This window comes from Glossina fuscipes, unplaced genomic scaffold (assembly GCF_014805625.2).
Source record: "Glossina fuscipes isolate IAEA_lab_2018 unplaced genomic scaffold, Yale_Gfus_2 147, whole genome shotgun sequence".
NCBI classification, from domain to species: Eukaryota; Metazoa; Arthropoda; class Insecta; order Diptera; family Glossinidae; genus Glossina; species Glossina fuscipes.
The window spans coordinates 1,161,870-1,184,884 of record NW_023998490.1 but is presented as its reverse complement, the minus strand read 5'-3'; the positions used below and the strand labels follow the sequence as shown (position 1 = coordinate 1,184,884).

Sequence of the window (23,015 nt, the reverse complement as noted above, 5' to 3'; positions counted from 1 at the left end):
TCATTCAATCAGCCAGTCAGTAACTCCAGTACCAACATCCCAACCACCACCATCAACTCATACTCATCGCCGGTAATGCTACCGGTCGACTAATTGTATTTAAAGCTAAAAACTTTTTTCATATTTTCAGATCTCAGACAAATTGTCAGAGCATCAGGTTAGACGAACTAGAAAGGCTGGCTGGCTGGCTGGCTGGCTGACTGGCTGGCTGACTGGCTTTGTGTGTTGCGAAGATAGATTGCATTCTTCTCAACCAGTTTCAACCTGCAACATATGTGTCCCCTTTTCCTATTTCCTCGATATATTAATGCATCGCACATCCTTGAATAACGAAAGGTTCTCGCTTCTCAAAGCGCTCACAAAGACGCGCACATTCATATAGAAAAAAAAAAAAAAAATACATAATCAGAAATTAATTTTTGTGCTAAAGTATCAAACAAAATCACTGGGATTTAGATTTTGTTATAGCGTTTTACTGTGTGTGTGTTTGTGTGTGTGTGTGTGTGTGTATGTTCTATTTAAAGAATCATCATCGCGACGATGTTACTACTATTATCGTTACAATCAACCCTATACTGGTAGTAGACATCGTATAATGATACTTTTTGGTAAAACCCTTATACTCTATGCTTATAGTGACATGCATATATGCGAGTCGGTGTATGTGTTTGTGCTTTTTTTTTATTAGATGACATTCGTATTTGATATGTGACTCCGTTACGTTGTAGTTGTTGCTCTTGTTAATTTTCAATTGGCAAAACAATGCTTTAAAAGGATGGTAACTATTAATGCATTTACAAAACCTGACAAAAGGACAAAAGGTATGGGGCTTATGGCTGGTTAATCGTTAAGAAAATTTATAATTTACGATAGGAAAAAGAGAAAATAATAGTTTAGATTTGATTTCAAACTAAAATTAATATATCTATTTACAGTTATTTATGTATTAATAGAAATCATTACAACTGGAACTCCTTCCTTTTACGTGCTTTACACCCTTCACACCTGCTCTCTTCCAAATTCAGGAATCTATCGTTATTGTGGCTCTCTGTTTTACGATTCTTCAAGAAATCGGTACCTATGATGTCTACCGTTAAAAGAACGAAACGGCAGAGCACAGGCATATCAATATTTCCAACGGTGTGCTGGTAATTAACTTACAGCCGTTTTACGGCATTGTTACTAATCATAGGTCACAGGGGAAAATGGGTTTTTCGTCGTACTTTTTCCCGCTGTTTGTACCAATACTCTTAACACTCTTCAGTATTAAGCTTTTTTATAAAACCAGATTGTCGTGAAGTCACGGCAAACAAAATATGCCTCGTGACTTATCACGTCTCTCTGCTGTCGTTTAGAACGTGGCTGCAAGTTTGCAAGACAGCATTTCAGTGTAATTGATCTTTGGAATTTGTTGATTATAAAGCAGCCTGAAAGTAATTCGATAATGTGATGTTTGGTATTCCATTAATACATAAAAGAGGAGGAAAGCAATGGATCGATAAGGTTTATATAACGACGCAGTTTTTCTACACATAAGTAAGGATTGGAAATGTGTACCCAAAATGTGCCTCAGGCATCAGATGTTGTGTGCGATGTATATATTCTCGTTAGATATCCTCGAGAAAATCTTGAATACCATTCTTCTAGCCGTCGCTTTATCGTCTACTTATAGAGCTCTTTAAATTCTTAGAAATACGGAAGAAAGAAAAAACTAATTAAGCGTGAGTTCGTCGAGCAACTTTGGAAGAAATTTCGCTTACTATAAGAATAAAATTTATAGCCACTTAAAAGAGCAAGGCCTCCGTTAACGTCATCTCTTAACTAAAATGAACGTATAAAGTGTGAATGCGACCTGTTTTGTCAACCGTGGGAGCTCGAGTAGTCCTAGCCTTGGTAACATTGAATTTAAAATTTTTGCTATGATTTAGATCGTAACACGTAGTTTTGCGAGCAAATGATGTCCTTTTATTAATAAATTAAAAGGTTTAAGATTTCATCTTTTAAATTTTCACACATGTGAGCGCTCGTACGGCAGACAACAAATTGACAAATAAAACTAAACAGGACCATAGCCGTTCTCTCTTTCAGGATACGTACATTGTTGTATCGACTGCGCAGTTTGTACAGAAAGTTGTCTACATTCTTAAAACAAAATAAAAAGTTATAATCGGGAAAGATCGACTTACACTGCTTTGCTAAATAACCATTCCTCATTTACTTTCGGCATAACATACAAAAAATTATTGCCATATAAGGCCTTATTTTCCTTAAGGATACTTATGTCGGGGAACATCCAAGTAATAGGTCTATGTGATTTAAACTTTACGTAAACAATTTTATATGTAAATGACTATTGTGGATAAATTTTCATCATAAAATACAGAAAATGTGGGCCTTATTGTCATACAAAGGCTTATTGTTTGTGAAAGGAGTTGAAAGTTTCCGCGTTTCCAGTTTTTCACGGATTTTTGATGAAACAAATTAAATTGTTTTTTTTTTGGCAGATCGTCTTATGAAATGTGTCGGCAAAAATGATTCCATTGAGAGCCTTTTCAACAGACTTCGTGTGTGGGCGAACAAACGACGTACAGCAAATTCATGGAAAGGTTTTGAAAATTGCGCTCTACAGGTAAACCAGAAAATTCAAATTTGTCCAGATATCAAAAAGATAGGCAGACAGGTGGACGGGGACGTTTAAATTCATTCAGGTAATGATTCTCAAGCAATTGAGATTACAAAACAATAACTATTTAAGTTGACCTTCAAGTAAGCAATACTACATGTTATATGCATGTATGTATGTATATTGATTATTGATATAAGGTATTGATTAGCAGACATGTTGATGGTATTGAGCGGAAAAAGGTTTAATATGTTTTTTGCACATCTCGCAACGCAAACTAAAAGTAAAGGTGTTTCGCGATTCTTAGATATCTTGGTAAGGAATGTATTTCACTTTGCTTGATTTGAATATGAAAATATTTCAAAATGTATATTTATATTGATATAACATCAAGCGTAAAGGGCAAATATTATTTATCGCATATTTTGCTATTTACAAATATTCAAGAGGTACTAAGGACAACGAGAACATAAGTGAATTTTACGTGCGATATATTTGCAATATATTCGGCGGAAAAGCACTTGCCTGACTATGCAAACATTTAAAAGGTATCTCTTTATACATAAATAGCTCGCTGCAGTTATCGTTACGTTAGGTGAGCACATATGCACACAAACGTGCTGAGATACGCACATGCAAGCCAAAGTATATTTAGCAACGCGTATATGCAATGTATGGATATTTGCAAATATAATGTCCGCGCATTTATCAATTGTATGCGTTTATCTTTAGCGAGTGTTAATTAAGCGATAAAATTAATTCGAACGTCAACACTTTGAATTACATGCTGAAATTCACCAGAAGGATGAAACGCGCCAATAAGGAGTATAAATAGCGAGAGCAATAACAGCAGTTGCCTGCCGCCACTGCCGCCACTGTCGCCGCGAATCGAACGGCCGGCAACGACCAGCAACACCGTAAATATTGGCAAACGATAAAAACTTTAAAACAAAAATGGCTGAAGTTAATTTTTATTATATTTTGTTGCTGTGGTGTTTTGTGTGTTTCGTGTTGTATTATTGGCCTTTTTTTTCATTTTGTTTTGTTTTATTTTGCTCTTTTTTGCGTTTTTCGCAATACGCGCACATGGCTTGAACAAACATATGTACGCGAACAATTTGCATACTTATGCTATGTGTAGTCAGGCAAATGAGGAGTTACTTTAGCACAGCCACATCATGGCGCATCATGCAAATGTGTATTCGCGTGTGTGCATGCATGTGTGTGCCTATGTATAAATATAAATGGATACGACTGATGATAATGACGATGATATTGCCATACGACGCCCCAAATTGTATAAAACCAGATATTGCGCATACATGCATAGGGCTACACACACATGTAAGCACATGTATATGCATACACAACATAGGCATTTCGCAATCATTTGTATCATGTATGCGTGTGTTCGTGTTGGCATATTAAATGATAACCATGATGGCAAAGCAGTAAATTTATGGCCATTAATGCACAACATGTGCAAATGTAAATATGCGTATCTATGTATCTATGTATGAGTATATTGATGAGTGCTCCGTCGAAACAGAAAAAAACAAAAGATGGTCACGTTTAGACGAACTTTGAATGCTCCGTACCTTAATGACATAATTAATACTTTACCGCAGATCTTTCTAGGTAAACAGATCAAAAAACTCTCTACATATATGTTGCGAAGTGGAAGCAAAGTGTATTTAGTAAGAAAGAAAGAAAGAAAGAAAGAAAGAAACCTCTTTTCTTTTCTTTCGTACACAGAAAGCGACCCGATACTAGCTATAGTACGTTACACAAACGAGATAACAAACATAAAATATCTGCATTTTGTAAGTGACAGATATAAAAAAAACAAAAAAAACTTTGTCATGAACAGCAAGCATAAAAAAACGTCAAAATAAATCTCGGCATAAAAATAATTTTTAAATGTTTTCAAAATTAACACAATTGCTTTTCGATTTTTATGCATGATTTTTAATAGTTTATTATCGCAAAATATGGTCAATAAGAGAAGCAAAAAAAACCAGTGCAGATAAAACAGTTATTCACAGAATCTTTTTTTTTTTTTTGTTTGAATAAAGAAAAAAGCATTTTCTCTTTTATATCCACCGAAAAGAAAAGGCATTGGAGATGTTACGAAGTATTTGTAGAGCATTGAAATTTGATTGCGTAGTCCACATAAGCATAGGAACCCGTTCTCTGTTCTGTCTATTGAACTAACAATTACGATGTCTCCCTGAAAAACAATTTCAAAAGCAATTTCAACTCATTTTCTTTTTACTACGGTCGGATTAAGATCAAAGACGAATCGAACTACTAAGTAAAATGATTCTCTTACAACTAACACAATATCGCAGGAATACGACGAAAGAAATTTATCTCAAGAGCGTGTACAGTTTTCTTTGATCCCAGGTATAGTGAGTACGCAGTCGCCAAAGGCATAACAGTTATCGATTAGTCCGCTAAGCTGTGCCCACAATCTCCTCTTTCTATCTTTTCCTTTTCTCACTTACTTCTGACCGTCACCGTGTTACCCGAATAGGGGACAATTTCCTGTGCGCTTGGTCATATTGAAAAAAGCAAAAAAAATTTAATCGGAAATCATGTTTTTTCTACTATTGTCCAACTAATATTACAAATCCGGACAAATTGATATATCGACTGACTCACAGATTTAAGAAAAGAGGATAACCTCATGTCTTTCCTTTTTCAGCTGCGGTCTTACTAAGGTAATCATTAGAAAAGTCGGTCCGCCCGAGCTTGCGTAATTCAATCAAATCTTAAAAGCTGTCCCTAAGATGTTCAAATAGGCTTCAAATACTTCTTTATAAAAATCTTTGGAGCAATGTCGTAGAAAACCGGAAATGTCCCGTGTGATTACTAAAAAACTGAGAAATGCTTCCAAGTTATTGTAAATAGTTTCTAAATGATCCGGTAACCCTTCCAACAACACTTTAAAATCTTATAAAAATTGTGTTATATGTTAATTGTTCTGCCGATATCGGACATTAACTATACGGTTTCAACTGGCATTTTGCAGGTGTGCTCAACCCTTGAGGAAGGTGTATAATCGACAAACTGATTTATTAAGAAAATTCTCGGCTTACTCTGGCCATATTCTCTTAGCTTAAACTTAAACTTGCACGGTTTCGGATATCAAAATACTCACTTATCGGACAAGAAGATATCGAAATAAGCTCTTATTGCTTTTTCTAAAAAACATCGTTACTAGTGCTTGAGTAATACTTGTCAAGAGCGGTATTTATGGCTTTCGGTTATATCGTTAGCAACCTTCGAAAGCATGCATGAAAGCAAAATAATAACGCCATACCGCCACGATTACGACCGGAAGCAATTGTTTCCGATCATTAAACTAATACAACCGGAAGCGAATTTTGACATAACATTTGAATAATTTGCAGATGTGGTTGTGCTAGATTGCCGGATTCAAAAGAAAAAGGTTCTGAAAATTCTATAGGTCGGAAGAAAAGAAGAACTGAAAATCCAGTATCAACAGCCGAGTTGATTTAACAGCGATTGTCTGCACACCTACCGGTTCTTCTATCTGTTAAAAGCAACTCTGCGATGACACGAAGAATAAAAGCTTTCAGCTTAGAGAGATTAACTTCATTTGGAATAATTCTGAAAATTGTCAATTTATGTCGACAAATCCTGGGTGAAACAACCCGCATATATTGTTCGAGCCTTCTTTATTGTCGTCATATAAAGGGCCAAAAACCGTTTGCAAAACCAATTTCTTTGTTGATTTTAGAAAAATTATAAAAATTGTACACTTAGATTGTAAAGTAATGATGCAATGTTAAATAAAGGCAATCTTAGTGTAAGCTGCTTTGGTTTTTTTTTTGTGCACCAGCGGATTAAACACAAAGATTAATTGTGTAAGTTCACTGAGTTCCCCATGTTCAAGGTAAGGCTAACAATTTTTACATATTTTCTTAACGCTGCAGGTCCAGCAAAACTTTTCAATAAATTATTAAACCCCGTCTTAGAGTACGTTATGTTAGTTTTTTTAATCCTATCAATTTTTAAGTGCAAAAATCACTTGCCCTACTCCCTTGCTTTGTCTGATTTAGAAAAATTCTGAAAATTGAAAATTTTGTCCTTAAAGATTAGTGGGCCAGTGTTTCTTTTGTATTATTAAACTCGAGTTTAGAGTAAGTAACGCTGCTTATATTTTCTCCGCATGATACATAAGGAATGAGGTTTGACATCCTTAGACAGTCTTTCAGTATAGTTAGCTTATATAACAATCTATATGAAATTTTTCGTGTTAGAAACTTTACGCAACTTAAGCAACTGATCGCCTTTATCAAATCAGCTGATTTTTCTTTCTAATCTTCTGTATTCATAATTTTATTTATAAACACAGATCGGGTACAGTTTTTTGTTTTTCGGCATTCTTAGCCGGAATTTCGACTGTACAGCATCTATTACGGAGTCGTAAGGAAACAATTGCGGAGCAGAACATCACCTGTTTAACAAGCATAAGCATCACTTAAAAAAAAAGAGAAAGCGCTTATCTTAGGTTTCGGAAAAATACAAAAATACCATCAATGAGTTTTTTTTCTTACTTTACTGGATTATGGGTCTAAATTGAATTCAACAGGCCTAACCCATATACAAACAAACAAAAAAAAAGTAATGAATTTATATGTATTTCAGCCCTTAAATGTAAAATCAACTGACATAGGAGTCATGTTCTCTAGTATGAGTCAGTCGATACTGTTAGTTATTAAATTATAATGTTAAAATGTGTTCATTCGTTTGTTGTCCAAACAATGATATATACATAAAGTTGCGTTATTCCAAAAAAATCCAAAATCGCTTGCTTACTTCCGCCAGTTTATTGGAGTTTGAAAAAATGGTGAAAATTGTAAATTGTAATCCTGCAGATGTAACGACGTTTCCAATGCATTCTTAAATTATAGCTTAAAGTAAGCTGCACTGTTTTTTTTTTTCTTAGTTCCATCACTTGCCTAAGTCTATAGATTTATCCGAGTTTAGAAAAATTTTGAAAATTGTAAGTTGCATCGTCGTAGACATAACAGCGTCCGCTATATATTATTAAACTTGAGGTTAGAATAAGTTATAATGTCTTTTCCCTATTTAGAAAATTGTAAAGCTGATGATGTTAGTGAGACAAGCTATCAATTTTATGCATCGTCTATGTTGGAATTGTAGCTAATAGATGACGACCTACTTACGTATGAGCTACACGTTACGTTATAGCGTATGTTTACGTTTCACTATATTCAATGTGTTTTATACCCAAACAGAAATCAAAAGCAAGTGATACAATAAGCTACACTTTATAACGAACAAAATTTCTTCGTGTTTTCTCTTATTTTATTTATTTAATATTATGTAAAGCTCACAACTCAGCCTAATAGAGAAATATGTCATTCTTCATTAATTTTTGATTTAGATTCCAATGATTGTTAATTATTCGTTTCTGCTTCTTTAGAGTGAAATGTGTCAACTAAACTAAAAGCTGTCGAAGAAATTGATTTTGAGAAGAAAAGTCACAAAATTTCCAAAAAATTTTCGTTAAATTTATATATAGTTTTAAGCGTAAAGTTTAATTTCACTCTCTTAAACGTCCCCGCCTGCCAGATTTTGTTTGTGTGATGGGAACAATAGAAATCCATTAAAGTGGTACGTATGCGGTCTTCTCCCTTTTTTTGTTTTTTTTACTCACTACTAACTAGTGAGGATATGCTAGGTATGTGTTTTCGTTTGCAAGGATTAGAAGTAGGCTTCAGAGAGACCGAGAAGAGTGTAAGCATTCATGATCAGCTTAATATTCTGACTCGATTTAACAATGTCCATTCATTCAATCCTTTCGCCGCCTCTTGTCCAGCTATCCTCCGCAATGCGCAATGTTGCAAATATTAAGAAAGAAATTTAAAACTTTGCATAAGGCAATCGACGAACTAACACGCCCACAACTAGCTAAAGTTTGAGGTAGGCATGTTTAGGCGATTAGTCACAGAAAGATCTTAAAAACAAAGATAAACCGCTTGCCGTTATGCAAGCATGGTAAGTAAAAAAGTGTTCATATGCGATCTATAAGAAAAGCGTTGAGTTAAAATAATGCCTTAGAGTGTTTTGGCATTAATAAGAGATGGTAGATATGACAGATACACCGCGATAAGCTTTTCCTTGCTACCTTTTTTTAACATATAAAAAAGCATATGACACAAGTTTATAATATCTGGCGGAATGTTCACCATCCTCTGTTAGCATATAATTGAGACAACAACAAAAATGTTACTATCAAGTGCATATTCGGTGAATACACTTTTAGTTAAGGTAGGTTACGCTTTCCCTACATTTAGTTAAAAGACTTCTTATTATGTGAATTGCTCTTTAAAACTTTCTTTCCTAAAATTTATAATAGTTGAGTATGAAGATTGAACATTTTTCACGGACAATGTGTTTAAATTTAAAAAACAAAAAAAAAATTAATCCTTAGAAGGAAGATGTGAACTTACGTCATAACGACATTTGCATACCTACATGCACATGTTCATTAAACAGCACTGTGAAAAGTAGATCTAAATCACGTTGTCTATGGGATACATATGCACAATAAACACTTATTACCTCTAAGCTGGGATAATACAACCTGCAGTATACGAGCATCGAATACAAATTAGATTTGAAAATGTTCGTCCGTGCGATGTATCTTTTTTTCTCCATTTAACCTGGGAATGTCCCTTATTTCCGTGAATACGGTAAGTGTGAAGAAGGGTTCGAATATTGGTTTCGATTCCTTCGTTCGTACCTTGGTCGAGTCTAAATCGAATATTGAAGACCGAAAAGATTGACATCCCAATTAGAAAAAGGGGAAAGGAACGAGGGTGAAAATTTTCATGATACTCTCTTATTAACATGTTCACAATTTTGGACTGCTTTCACCAATAAGGGAACTACGTCCATGTTCACATCAAGATTATCGCAAAGTATAAGAATGAATTATACGTTTAGCATAATTGGACGATTCAAGTTTACTGTTGGTGCGGTTGGTGCGTTAAATTTTATCAATTTTCCGACTTAGGGTAATGTTTCCATATCTATCATCCGAAAATATTACATCTGGTAAGTAGTTATAATATATGCTCTGTTAGATGGCTTTGATAAGCAATTGTATGTTTTTTACTTCTTCATCTTACGTGTTGTTGGTTATTACTTTCCTCTGCCTATAAACTGTAGATTATAGTTTATTGTAAGCACGGTTACAAATTAACAAAGTCCGGCCCACTTTCAACTTAGACCTGTGTCTACCAATTAGGGAACAACGTACCAAGTTTCCAGCAATAGACATGCAGATGTACGGAACGACAGACAATCAGACATAAATAAATTCCCTGACAATTTGGCTGCAAATAAAGATACATACATTTTTACATATAGACATATATGTACTTGCATAGACCCGCTGAAGTCCCTGACTCCTTTCTTTAAAGTGTCTACATTCTCCTCCTTTGTACAAGCGGTAATTATATCAAAATCGATTCTTTTCAAAATTTAAAATTTTTACATATATATTTTGCAAATTCAAAGCACATCTCTGCACAGAAAACTTGCCACAATTTCTCACATTGTTCACATTGGCATGAGTGCGCCCTTGCGTTCAAAACCCAATTAAGGAGCGCGAAAAGAACAATCATTTGATCGGATTACGTAGATCAACGTAACAAGCTTTTAAGATATTCTTACACACAATCTAAAAATATATCGTAGAGTAAGGGGATGAATTATCACAAAAAATATGTGACTTACTTCAACGTCGGTTTCTTACTTAACTTATTTGTGTTTTTACTACTGCTTCACAAATACAAGTCACAATTAAGAAAATTTCTATCCATAGCCAGTAAGAAGATTTTTCACTACACAATAATAACAACATAAGATGTAGAGCAACTCTAGACTTTTTTACGCCTTGATATTTTTTTCTTTGTTTTATCAAACCTTGACCCCGCAATATGAAAAAATACAATTTCTAGAGAGTATGTAGCAGCACTAGTTATCCCGATGAATAGTACGTAACAAAATTTGCACTGCGATAACTGTCAACTGCCTTCTTTTTTTTGCGGCCACCAGTATCACTTCACTCTTCGCTGCGGCAAGTCCCAGCTTGTAGCCGTCCACTTATTCGGCTGGCAGCTGGCTAGCTGCTAGCTAGGGAGACATTCCTACTTAGATCGATAGTGATGTTCGACTGATTGAGTTTTCGATATTCACTACTTACGCACATAATATATTTATATATATGAGAATGAAAAAACGCACTAAAGTTCCTCAACAAAGATTGCCTCGATGTTAGTGTCAAGTTTCAAATAGATATTTTTTTAGGTCTTGTAAAGATACAAATGAAAATATTTTGCATTGTCTATTACTATTGCGGCCGGACAGACAATCCTGCAAAAAGATACATCAAGAAGCGAATGCAGGAATGAACAGTTCTGGAGCGTATGCCTATGCCTTAAAAACGCAATAACAATTTTATGTATGTCAGTGGTCGGTGGTGGATTTATTATAAAACTTCAAAATGCTTTAACAGTTAGCAAGAAATTTTCATTGAAAACTGTTTCAGTTTTATAGGCACTCAGCAAAAGGCCGTTTGCCGTGCTGCGTAATGCAACAACCCTCTCTTACATACGACATCTCTAATTCTTCTCTGCTCTTAATCCTTTTTACAAATACAGTTAGTTATATAAGCTCGATAAACATAAACCTGCTACTAATCGGTAACAAAAATCATAATTACGCATGATCAGATAACCGAGCCCGGCAAACGTTTAAAAAAAAAAAATTATGACAAAGTAGTTAAATCTACGTTTGAAGCCTACGTTTACTCTGATGCCCGATGATGATGATGATGATAATGATGATGATGACGACGATGATGTTGAGAAGGAACGGAAGCAATTGTAGTAATTTGAGGACACACGATACCACATACACACCACGTGCGTTATTGTCATGAATGACTACAATGCGATCATATTTCAAATTTACCGCCGTCACCCAAAAAAAAAAAAAATAATAATAAAATAAAACAAACTCGAATTATATAAAGGCGCCCTGCACACCTCACCCCAAACTTTTTTTACATATTTTCGCATAGATTCGAACTTTAGCAATTCCACCACTAATAATCAGAGGTGAGGGGCAATCATAACACACATGCAGGCGTATATACGTTTTTGTATATAGAACCACAACAACCTTTCCTTGAGCTTTTACTTTAATGTATCCAGTGCATTTGCACGTATATACGTAGGCTTTTTTTTTGTAGAGAGAAAAAAAAAGGTTTCACTTTATGTTAAAAATGTTTTTGTTTTTATTATAAAATTTTTTGGTCAAATTTTCGACAGTGCAGCCAACGGACTGCTTTTGTTCTTTATTTTACTCCTTTATTCTTAGTAAGTATCGGAAGAAGAAAGCATATTAATTTTGTTACTCCATTTGCTGCATCCATACAATGCGCATTAGGGAAAATCTAAGGTCTATGCATGAGATCGCTAATGAATGTGTAACTTAGCCGTGCATGTCCGCCTCTTGAAATCTTCAAAACCACTTCAGCCTAAAATTCTTCCCTTTTTTGCTCTGGTGGCGTTAAGGATAAAAAATGGATTAATTGATCCCTACCTTCACGCGTAGCAGACAAGACATGTCTCTTAGCATCGTTCGCTCTGCAATTATTGCAATAGGTTTTTAAAGCATGCAAGTTATCTTAAATAGTGTCAACGATTCCAAGTTACGGCAGATATGTTACTTTTCGATTGAGTTCTGTCAAATGTGCGCGTGCCTGCTATGCTTCGGCTATAATACACCAATAATCTACGTTGGCACAATGACTGCAGCTTAGTTCTGCACTTTCGGTACAGTTATGTAAGAAATTAATTACGCCTACACAGCACGCTACGCTTACACTTAAGCATGTTAGAATGAATTTTCTTTAATTTCGAAATATTTTTTTATTTTAGAACAACAAACCTTGAAGAGAGCATTTAAGTAGGACGAGCATTCGGTTTAACCCGACTATACATTTTTTTTTGCATTTTGTTGTCATGCCTCCAAAATGTTAGTTGCTGCCAATATCATAATCATTGGATGGTTTCATTTTTGTTTTTTGATGAGTTCCGATTGTCCGCATTATTCGGTTTGGCCAGCGTATCACAAACAAATCAATACAGGCTCGTTTAAACATTCACGGGTAAAGGCAAAAAAAAAAATAGCAGAGAAGCAACATTAGTCTACTGTGCTTGCGGCTAAATTGCGCTAAAATATTATACGCACATAACCATAAACACAATGACAATAACGAACGAAACGACGATGGTGTCGATGATAATGACAATAATGATGACGATGACGATGCTGATAAATGTGATTAAGCGTTAAAAACATGCAATTGAAAGCATTTTAACAAAAACGATAACAGAATACACAACATTACAAACACTTGCTCTAGAAAATATATTAATCTAAAATTTTAACATAACCAGCCGCCACGTTTGCAATTACGGTAGAAAATAAAAAATGTAAAGCTTCAAGACCTTAGCGTGATGCATGAAATCCTTTCCAAATATCTGGGCCTTTCATGGATTTGATTTTTTAATAGAATTCAGTTTGGTATCTGTCACTGGTCGCAAAGAGTTCTTTCCGGTTTCCTTTTCACGACACTAATGAATGCGCATTCGTACAACTGTTCTGCCACATACGCAAGGCAATGATGGCCATGCCGCTAAATGAAGTGAAATAAAGAAGCGAGTTGTCTCTCCAATGGCTAACTTTTGCCAAAGACATGAGTGAAGTGTCTTCCGTTAACGTGTACTTTACTTTTACTGGAATACTTCAAGAAACATATATTTAATAATAAGTCTTTTCAGTTTACCCCAGAAATACTGGGAATATTCAACACAAAGGTCCGGTTGTCGTAGGAAAAACAATAGTCCAGCTTTATGAGTAAACTTCTCCAGACGATATGAAACTAAAGTTCGCCAAGGAAATGTGAAAATAGAGTTAACGAGCAAACTTCTTGCGGAAGCATGCTCGAGATATACGAAATTAAAGATTACGACAAAACTTTTCCTGAGAGAATACCTTGAATAATGCAAAATCCGGCATCATGAGCAAGCGTCTCGCGGAACAATACTTGAGGCAATCTGAAAATCATATTCACGTCCAGGAGTAGACTTCCGGCGGAAAAATGTTGCAGAGAATGCGAAATTCAGTTTCACAGAAGAAAGAAAGAGGGAGGGAGAGGGAGGGAGAGAAAGAGAAAGAGAAAGAGAGAGAGAGAGAGAGAGAGAGAGAGAGAGAGAGAGTGAGAGAGAGGGGGGGGGGAGGGGGGCGGGGTATCTTAAAATGTGAGAAAATGCTTTAGATAAGCTGAAATTCAAGGTCGTAGCAGGAAAATTGAAATATAAAGAGAAATCAATTTGATTGCACTTCGAACGAAGAATAGTTGGAGTTTGCTGAGTATCATAAAATAGCTAACAATCCCGTCTATGCAGTATATTTTTCAAATTAATCTTAACAAATAGTTTTGAAGCCCAGCAGATCACGGAATAGTGCCAGCTCTGCTTTTTATTTTTGATTTTTTTTTTTTTTTATATCACCCGCTGAAGTATATTTGTGCTTTCAGTGCTGTGATAGTCAAAGGTACACATCAGATATTGTAAAGGGTTCCTAACTGAGTAGATTTATTGTTGTCTCTCAATAGATAAGAGCGTTCGTTCATTTATATGCATCAGAATTTGCAGTTTGTTCTACAATATGTTCTCTTCGTTGTTTGTGTGTGCTTCCATTTATTCACCCGCTTGTCTATTTACACACACACTTTACTAGGTATTATAAAGTGACTTAATTTTGTTCGCTTCCACCTTTAAACCTATTTGCCAGTTCATGCACTGGCCCTTGAAAGATATTCGTTTTTGCTTTAGTCTTACGTGTGCCCTCCCAGTCTGTTCGATCCTTTGTATGGCTGAGAGCTTATAAACTGATCTTATAAAGTGACACAACGTTATGAGATGGCGCCTAAGGTTTGTTGTGCCCATTCGCTCGTCCATTTATTTATAATCGGTTGACATCAAAAAGTCATGCTTCTACGTCGCTGCTCCTCCGCTTAAACGCTCTTTCATATACTAGTACACATCACATCTTTTAAAGTCACTCCCTAAAGTGGCGTGAGTTACTGATATGACAACTTAATTTCGTTCATGTCTTCACAACTTTCATCCACCCGTTTGTCCGTTTATACGTATCTGAATCCACACGTTTTTCAGTTTTTAATACGCAAAGAATGGGATAATTGTATCGCGCTGTATAAACTCACAACGTTAGGCAAACGAAAAATAGATGTATTGTCGGCGAGCGCTTTTATGAGTGCTGTAAGTGAAAAATTAAAGCAAGTTTCGACTTTGTTGCAATCATAGTTGCCGGCAAATGGATCTGGTGGACTATAATCAGTTTATATATTGTCCAGAATTAATCATTTTCGCAATGCTTCTAAGTGATATCGTCTGCATATTTTTTTTTTTTTTTGTACAAAACCAAAGCACAATAGGGGTTCTACAAAATTGCCGTATGGGTCTTGGGAGGCCTAAGAGGTTTGAAAGGTGGGTTTCAGTTTTTTTGGTATATATTATTATACTTATTATTTTTCACTCATATCTTGGGCATGAGGCTTGGCGCTGTTCGTTTCATTTCACACGATTTAGTCCAAACTTAGGTTTTACGAAGGAAGAAGGCATTCTACTCGTTGGTTGATGGCTTTCCCTATTTCGGAAGTCAAACCCATTAAGGTCGTTCCAACCTCGTTGAAAAATATTAGGCCTTGGCTATCTGAAAATCCTGGAAGGGCTACGAAAAGACCTGAAGATCACAATACAATCAGTTCGTGGACAATGTTTGCAGGGCAGGCGTGATGGATTTTCGAGATTATTTTAATTTATAATCAAGGAATCGTTAAAAAGCAAATGCGATTACTTTCGATTTATTGATTTTTTTTCGTAGTAAATAAAGGGAAATAACGCTTCCGTAATATTAAACTAACACATCATTTAATGCCCACAAAACAAATAGTGTTTTTTTTTTTTTTCTATGAAACGATTAGCGATAAACGATTATTTTTTTACTATTTTTTTAAATACCGTTTTTTAACATAATAAAAACCGAAGCAGAGGCAAAGAATATATTTTGCGAGCATTTAAAACACTTTTAGTTAAGTGAGAGAGTGGAATGTTAAGCAATCTTTAGCAATAAAATAATGAAAGTTAAATGAAAGGCTTTCAGCTCAATAGGAAAAAGTCTATAAAAATTTGTCACCCTAGAAATTAATTGCCCTTGAAAATGAAAATAATCATAAAAAAAAGAATATGTAGGAAATAGTATGAAAAACTCCGTGAGCAGTAACAACCAACGGCTAACTGTGTATGGAATGAAAGGAAATTGTTAGAGCGCGCGTGTGTGCATGCTTGTTACCATATATAACAAACTAGCAGCATAAGCTACCAGAGAAAATACTAAACGAGGAAAAAACACCAACAACAAATGCCAACGAGCGGTTAGTCATTTGTTTAATACCCCAATGAGAAGTATGCACGCACATACACTCAAACACAAACCGATTGATTACTATACTAGCAAGCTTACGTACGTTATATACGTATGTTACGTATGAATGGATGTTTCATTTACTCCTCTCACTAGCATTTAGTGGACTATTGAATGAAGACATATGGCCAGTTTAACAAACAATTTTTCTACTAATGCTGTGTTTGCACTTTCGTATGGATTCACTCCGCACACAATAAAATCTAGCAAAAAAAAAAAAAAAAAAAAAAAAAAAAAAAGAAAAGAAAAAGGCATAACGTGATATTAATCCTTTCGAACGGGGGCGCTACCTTGAAAGAAGAAAACAAGAAAGAAAATGAAAAAAAAAGAGGAAAAACAAAGCACATACGCACCTATCTATACAAATGCATGTAAAGGATGTCACATTTGTTAAATTTTCCCTTTTTTTTTGTTTTTTCTTTTAAAAAAAAAAAAAATAATTTTCTCATTCTCCGTCTCAGCTACTTTAACTTTACTCGAATAGTATGACAACTCAATTTATGGTCTATACCTTCCATTTGCGATGTTTGATGCGTGCATCGAGTAAGGACGCACTTAATTAACTGTGACAATCAATTTTGAATGCAACTTATGTCTCAATTGCTTGTGAAATATCGCTTACGACAGCTAAAGGGAATAAAGCGAATGCTGCAAATCGATATGTTCGATAGGCTAAAAAATATTAAGCCCAAGTGTCAATTTTCAATCTTGGGCATTTTGTTTTTTTTTTTTTTTTTTTTTAAATTTTATAAAGAAATTAATTAGTCTTTCCTTAGATTACTTTCCCTCTATTACCCTAAGCTGAGGTTCTTAGATTATTGGCCAAATTTTGCCCTATATTGAGTGTATGCATACGTACGAGTCTTTTTGCTAGTTTTATAAATAATTTAATAAAATTTATAAAAGGATCAACATTTTTTAGATTATTTTATTAATACTATATCCCATTAAAAATAAATAAAATCTCCAAAGGCGCAATACTTTTTAATTTAATTTTTTTATCTTTTTATTTGAATAGCTTCCTTTATTTGCGGACGGCGTGGTGGCCAGAAAGGATTATAGACGGATAAGGACGATGCGTACAACCGACTATTAACTTTCCGCTATTGCGGGGATGCTTAAGGATATAGTGAAGTTTAAATAAATGGTACAATAAGCGGTCCGATCCGAACCATTTCCAATATTATTCTTCTTTGGGCCAAAATAAGTCATCAAAATATTCTAAAAATTTTGGGCTGAATGTTGAACTCATGGGAAAAAGTGGTTCGGGCGGACATACAAGTTTAAATCGATTTAGAAAATGACTCTGTATCGATCATTGCAATAAAAGGTGGCTCAATCCTATGTACCTCTAGCTGTTGTAGACATCCGCACAAACTTAATATACTTTCGTGGCATAGATATGAAAACAGAAATGCGAATAAATCTGCTTTCGGTACAAGTAAACGTTTTTTTTGAGATCCGACAAAAATCTCATGACTTTCGCTTAGTAAAAGGGATACCATATAATAAGAGTCGAAAAACAAACATAAAGATTTGCTGGAATTTTTTATACATAGACACTATTTATTTATTTTTTTGTTTTGTCACTTACTTGCTTTGTAACAGAGTCAATGAGCCTAACGAATATGTCCTGTTCTTGTCTAGCACCTGTAAAGTGAGTTTGAGAAACTCATTGTGAATCAAAGATGAAAAGATATATTTTTTCTTTTCCTTCCCCCAATACTTTAATCCCATTACTTACCGTTAGCATAAAGTAACTGTAATCTGTATTGTATGCCATTATTAGTTTTCGTTGTATCGGTTTCCGATTCCTTCTCAATGAAACCAATAAATGCAGTTCTTTCGATTTCAATAGGCTGACCGGCACGATCGTATAACGCAATCACAAAATGAAAAAAATTTGATTTCCTTAAATTACTGGGCGGCTGTTTTTCAAAATGCGCTCGACCGATACCCAAACTGAAAACAAATATATAAATTTATTAGATAAGACAATAATGCAAAAAATAAAAAAAAATACTACAGTGAAAAGTCCGAGGCAGTACTTGATGTTAATCTTTGACTCAAGATCATAGAATGAATTGTTTTCGGTCATTACAATTGTTACATCAGTCATTTACTTGTCTTTAGAAAATTTCTTTGCAAGCAACACACCATTGTGGGGCAGAGCTTCACTTTAACACGGAAAGAAAGTTGTGACAATCCGCTTATAACGCGGAATTTCTATTCCACGATAACGATATGTTGGTTGAACGCTATTTAGAACATACGCGTTGTGAACACACAATATGTTGGAATACTCGTAGCTTTACCATCTTCAGGATAATACTATGTATGTATGTATGTAAACATTCGCTTTTCCTGTTAAACTTGGGTTCATTGCAAGCGTTTACTTCGTGAATAGCAACGATTTTCATACCATATAAAGCTTGTAGTGCAAGTTTGTACGTTTGTGTGCAACACCCGATCACAGGTCGACTGCACCTTCTTCTCTTACTATACCGATCGTTTCAGAATCATTTTCTTTAACGGTGCAAGTCCATTTCTCTGCTTATCCGTCTATTCGTCTGTCCGTCTGAATGAAACTTTGTATAATATAATGAAATATTTTGGCTCAAAGACGAACGTTACTGAAAATTGTTCGGATGGCTACTTTCCACGTAGCGCTTTAATATAAAATGTCTTTATATGAATAACAGTAGGCTTAAAACTATATTATTTTTACTTGTTTCTTTTTTGAAGATTTGCTATATGTATATTGAGAAAAAATACATATAAAAAAATACTAACAGAAAAAATTCTGTTGAATATTGTGAAATTAAAAATTTTACGCTAAAAAAGTTATAGGAAGATTTCGGCTTAGCCAAGAAACTGGAGTTATTTTTGTTAAGTGCGGTCTCTTCTTTGTCTGACAGCAGGTTAAATTTCAAATAGGAGCTGCGAAGTCCGCTATAACTAGGTCACGCAATTTACAGCGACCTTGCAAGGGCAAGCAAACAAGGCTAACTTTCAGACTTTTTTAAAAGTACACACTGTACACAATATCTAGAAGAAATATCTGAATGTGGAGATAGTATTATTTTTTTATCATTAAAGAAATTTTGCAATGCAAGAAAAAGATGATAATCGCTTGGTGCCAAGTCCGGACTGTATGGCGGATGCATTAAAACTTCCCAACCAAGCTCCCGAAGTTTCTGGCGAGTCACTGTAAATGTGTGTGGCCTAGCGTTGTCCTGGTGGAACACGACACCTCTCCTGTTGGTCAATTCTGACCGTTTCTGGTCAATCGCTATCTTCAAACGGTCCAGTTGTTGACAGTAGAGATCAGAATTTAGCGTTTGGCCTTATGGAAGCAACTCATAATAAATAATTCCCTTCCAGTCCCATCAAATGCATAGCAAAACCTTCCTGGCCGTTTGAGGTGCTTCACCGCTCTTTGACCACGATCGTTTTCGCACAGGGTTATCGTATGTGATCCATTTTTCATCTCCAGTCACCATCCGTTTAAGAAATGGGTCTATCTCATTCCGTTTGGCCAAGGCTTCGCAGATGGAAATTCGATCCATCATGTTTTTTTCTGTTAATTGGTGGGGCACCCAAACATCGAGCTTCTTTTTGAAGCCAGCTTCGTGTAAATAGTTTAAAACTGTTTTATGGTCGATTTTTAGCTCCTGGGCGATGTTACGACTGCTAACATGCCGGTCAACTTCGATCATTTCTCCGATTTTATCGACATTTTCGACGACCGGCCTACCTGAGCGAGGTGCATCTTTAACATCAAAAATTCCTGAACGGAATCTACGAAACCAAAATTGCACATAATTGGCTGTTACAGTATCGGAACCATAAACACCATTCACAATTTTAGCCGCCTGGCTTGCATTTTCGCCTTTGTCAAAGAAAAACTGTAAAATGTACCGGATTTTCTCTTTGTTCACTTCCATTTTTAACATGCTGTAACTCACAACTGAATGCACCAAACAAGAAACAGCAAAAGAATTTTTTTTACTGCGAAATGTCACCTTTCCAACGAGCATAAATCTGAAATTGTTTGATCGATACTTTACGAGAAATCTATCAGTGCAGCCATCTACCGAAAAAATAATGGATTTCTTTTTCCCCAAACTTATATTAAAAGAGTGGGCGAGTGGGCAAAGGATCGCCACTAGCAACTTAACGATCATGGGTTCAAATCCCAAGCGTGGTGGAGTTTCAATAAAAGCCAATGCGTAAGTATTAGTGTTTTAAGACTTTAGTCTTAGAATTTATTTCTCTGATTAAATTAATTGTAATAACAATAATAATATAACAAGCGAGAAAGTTATATTCGGCGTGGACCGAATCTCGCATACCCACCACTATGCTTTTCGCATTCTACGCTCCAAGTTCTTTTATTTGATACCCATATCGTTAGTATTTATAGGAAAAAAGTGTTCGCGGTGTCTACCATATTCGTTTTCAAATGAACCCGTTTTTAGGCAAATAATAGGTCGTCATTTAAGGAATGTACAAAATAGTCTTAAACGTTCGGTCTTGTTTGCTTTATCATAAATAAGCATAAAACGTCAAAAAAGTGAAAAGAAATTAAATTTAGTTATGTGTAACTTTGGGTGGGCATGGTCGATTATATCCATTTTTGCACGTAAGGAGTAGACCGTTTCGTAAAGCAAATGTGGAAAATTTCAGCCGTCTATAATTTTTTATAATTTCCGAGGAACGAAGAAAAATCCAAAAATTTATGTTAAAAAAAACGAAGTTGCGTTCAGTTTTCGCTCCACTGCGCGCTTCCGCTCGAAGCGATTTGGCCCATTTTCAATACCAACCTATGTGCAGGAACTTCCAATGTTTATATCCAATTTGAAGTTGATATCTTAATTTTTGCGACCAGGGGAGTGCCTACAACATACACCACACAGACATACGGACGGACGGACATGAATAAATCAACTCAGAATTTCATCCTGACCGAGAATATATATACTTTATAGTATGTGTGTCTGAAGCTTCCTTCTGGGAGCATACCCCATGTTACAGTGGGGGGTATAATAAATAAACAAATAAACGAAATTATTTATGTATGTTTTTATTTTGTTTTTGTTATGGAATTTGAATTTAAAGTCTTTTATACGGAATTTTTAATAGCTTTTGGAATGTGCGTCTTCCCGTTTATACAGGGTTCTAGTCTCATATGTCTGTTTAGTCTCATACGCTTTCGCATCATAGCGGACTTTGTGGGATCGCATCTACCGTGTTATAGACGGGTTAACTGTACGTTGTCTCAAATCAATTTTTGCTCTCAATTGTACGACAGGACAAACAAAAGTAAATATATATAGAATCTAGATAAAATTTTATCCTGATAAAAACTATGCAAATTGGTAGTGGTCTGCCACGCTCAGATAAGATCTGTCATATAAATCTATTTTTTTCATATGAATCGTGGGTAAGAGAAGAAATACATCAATTTAATCGAAATTTCACACAGCAAATTTTCATATCAATCTCGACGTATGAGATATAGAAAATTAGATCCAAAATCTTTCAAATCCGCAAAAAAAATATATATATATTTATATATATCCTCTTTTCATCGAGTTTGCCGAGCAATATTAGAAAAAGAGAATTCTTTTATGTAACGTTTTCGAAAGCAGGCTACCTTTTCGGTGGCAGAGGGCACAAAAAAACGAAGCACTATGGATCACCCTCCTAAAAAGGAAACCTAAATATTTAGCAGGGAGTTTGTAAATCACTTTAGTAAAAAAGTGTAGAAAATAATCTAAAATTAACGCAAGATCGTAAGGGGAGGAGTGTGAAAATCAGCTCTTGTTCGGTAATAAGAGGAACTTGTTCTGGTGTGCCACAAAGGTCTTTTTTTAGGGCCGAGTTTCTTTAATATGTTTATAAACCATTTGGTCACTTGTTGTTTTGATTGCAATATTCATGCATGTCGATGACGCGCGTCTGATGATCTGCGTATCCCATACGCGTGAACAGGTAGACAGATCGAATAAATGGATGAATGCTTTGTTGTCCCTATCGTATGGACCTATCATATTGATATCCTATGGAGCTAATGTATGCAGAAGTTTTGACTACATCTTCGAAAATAAACTCCAAGAGGCGATAAATAAATGTGCGAGATATGTTTACGGTAGACGCAAGTATGATAAGATATCACTGTATTCCTTGAAAATTTCGAACAGCAATGTGCGACTTACTTAAATGTTTGGAACTCAATTTTTATGCACAAAATTATTCATACACCTATCCCGAGATACTTGTTACTTACTGCCAGACCACAGGTATTTTGTGTCTTCAAGGCTGCTTTTTATTAACATTTGTAAAAATGTGTAACTCTTTGCTCATGAGTATCAACTCAATTGTTAAGGGGCGCAGACGTTTTGTAATTCCTGTGCCAATGCGTGATTGTTATAATCTGATTGCATGGCCGTGATATTAAAAATGATGGTGTTTTTTTTTTTTTTTTTTGGATTATTACACTGCTGTACAGTGAAACATACGCTTTAGATTTTCTTCTAAGACCGGCGTTCATTGTCTTCTTTGGATTAATTATTGTTCCCTAACGATTTCATAGGTGTTTAGTTGTTGCATAATAGTTCATAATTATCTAATTCGGTACTCGGTAGTAGACATTGCAGCCTCGTTTGTACAGGAGTGTTACCGGAGATTTGCTATTATTAATAATAATATTACAATGTAATCTAATTTTAAGTAATAAATAAAT

General features: G+C 35.1%; 1 protein-coding gene across 4 annotated transcripts in view; it reads right to left on the bottom strand.

Moving 5' to 3' along the window:
* Window positions 1–23,015, bottom strand: part of LOC119641234 (transcription factor collier) — a 93,967-nt gene that overhangs the window by 51,772 nt on the left and 19,180 nt on the right. For all 4 annotated transcript variants that reach the window (XM_038039797.1, XM_038039800.1, XM_038039796.1 and 1 more), the window contains exons 2-3: window positions 18,012–18,229; window positions 17,862–17,917 (exon numbers count right to left, since the gene is read on the bottom strand). In XM_038039797.1, coding sequence (XP_037895725.1) covers window positions 17,862–17,917; window positions 18,012–18,229 — 274 coding nt within the window. The remainder of the gene's footprint in view (window positions 1–17,861; window positions 17,918–18,011; window positions 18,230–23,015) is intronic.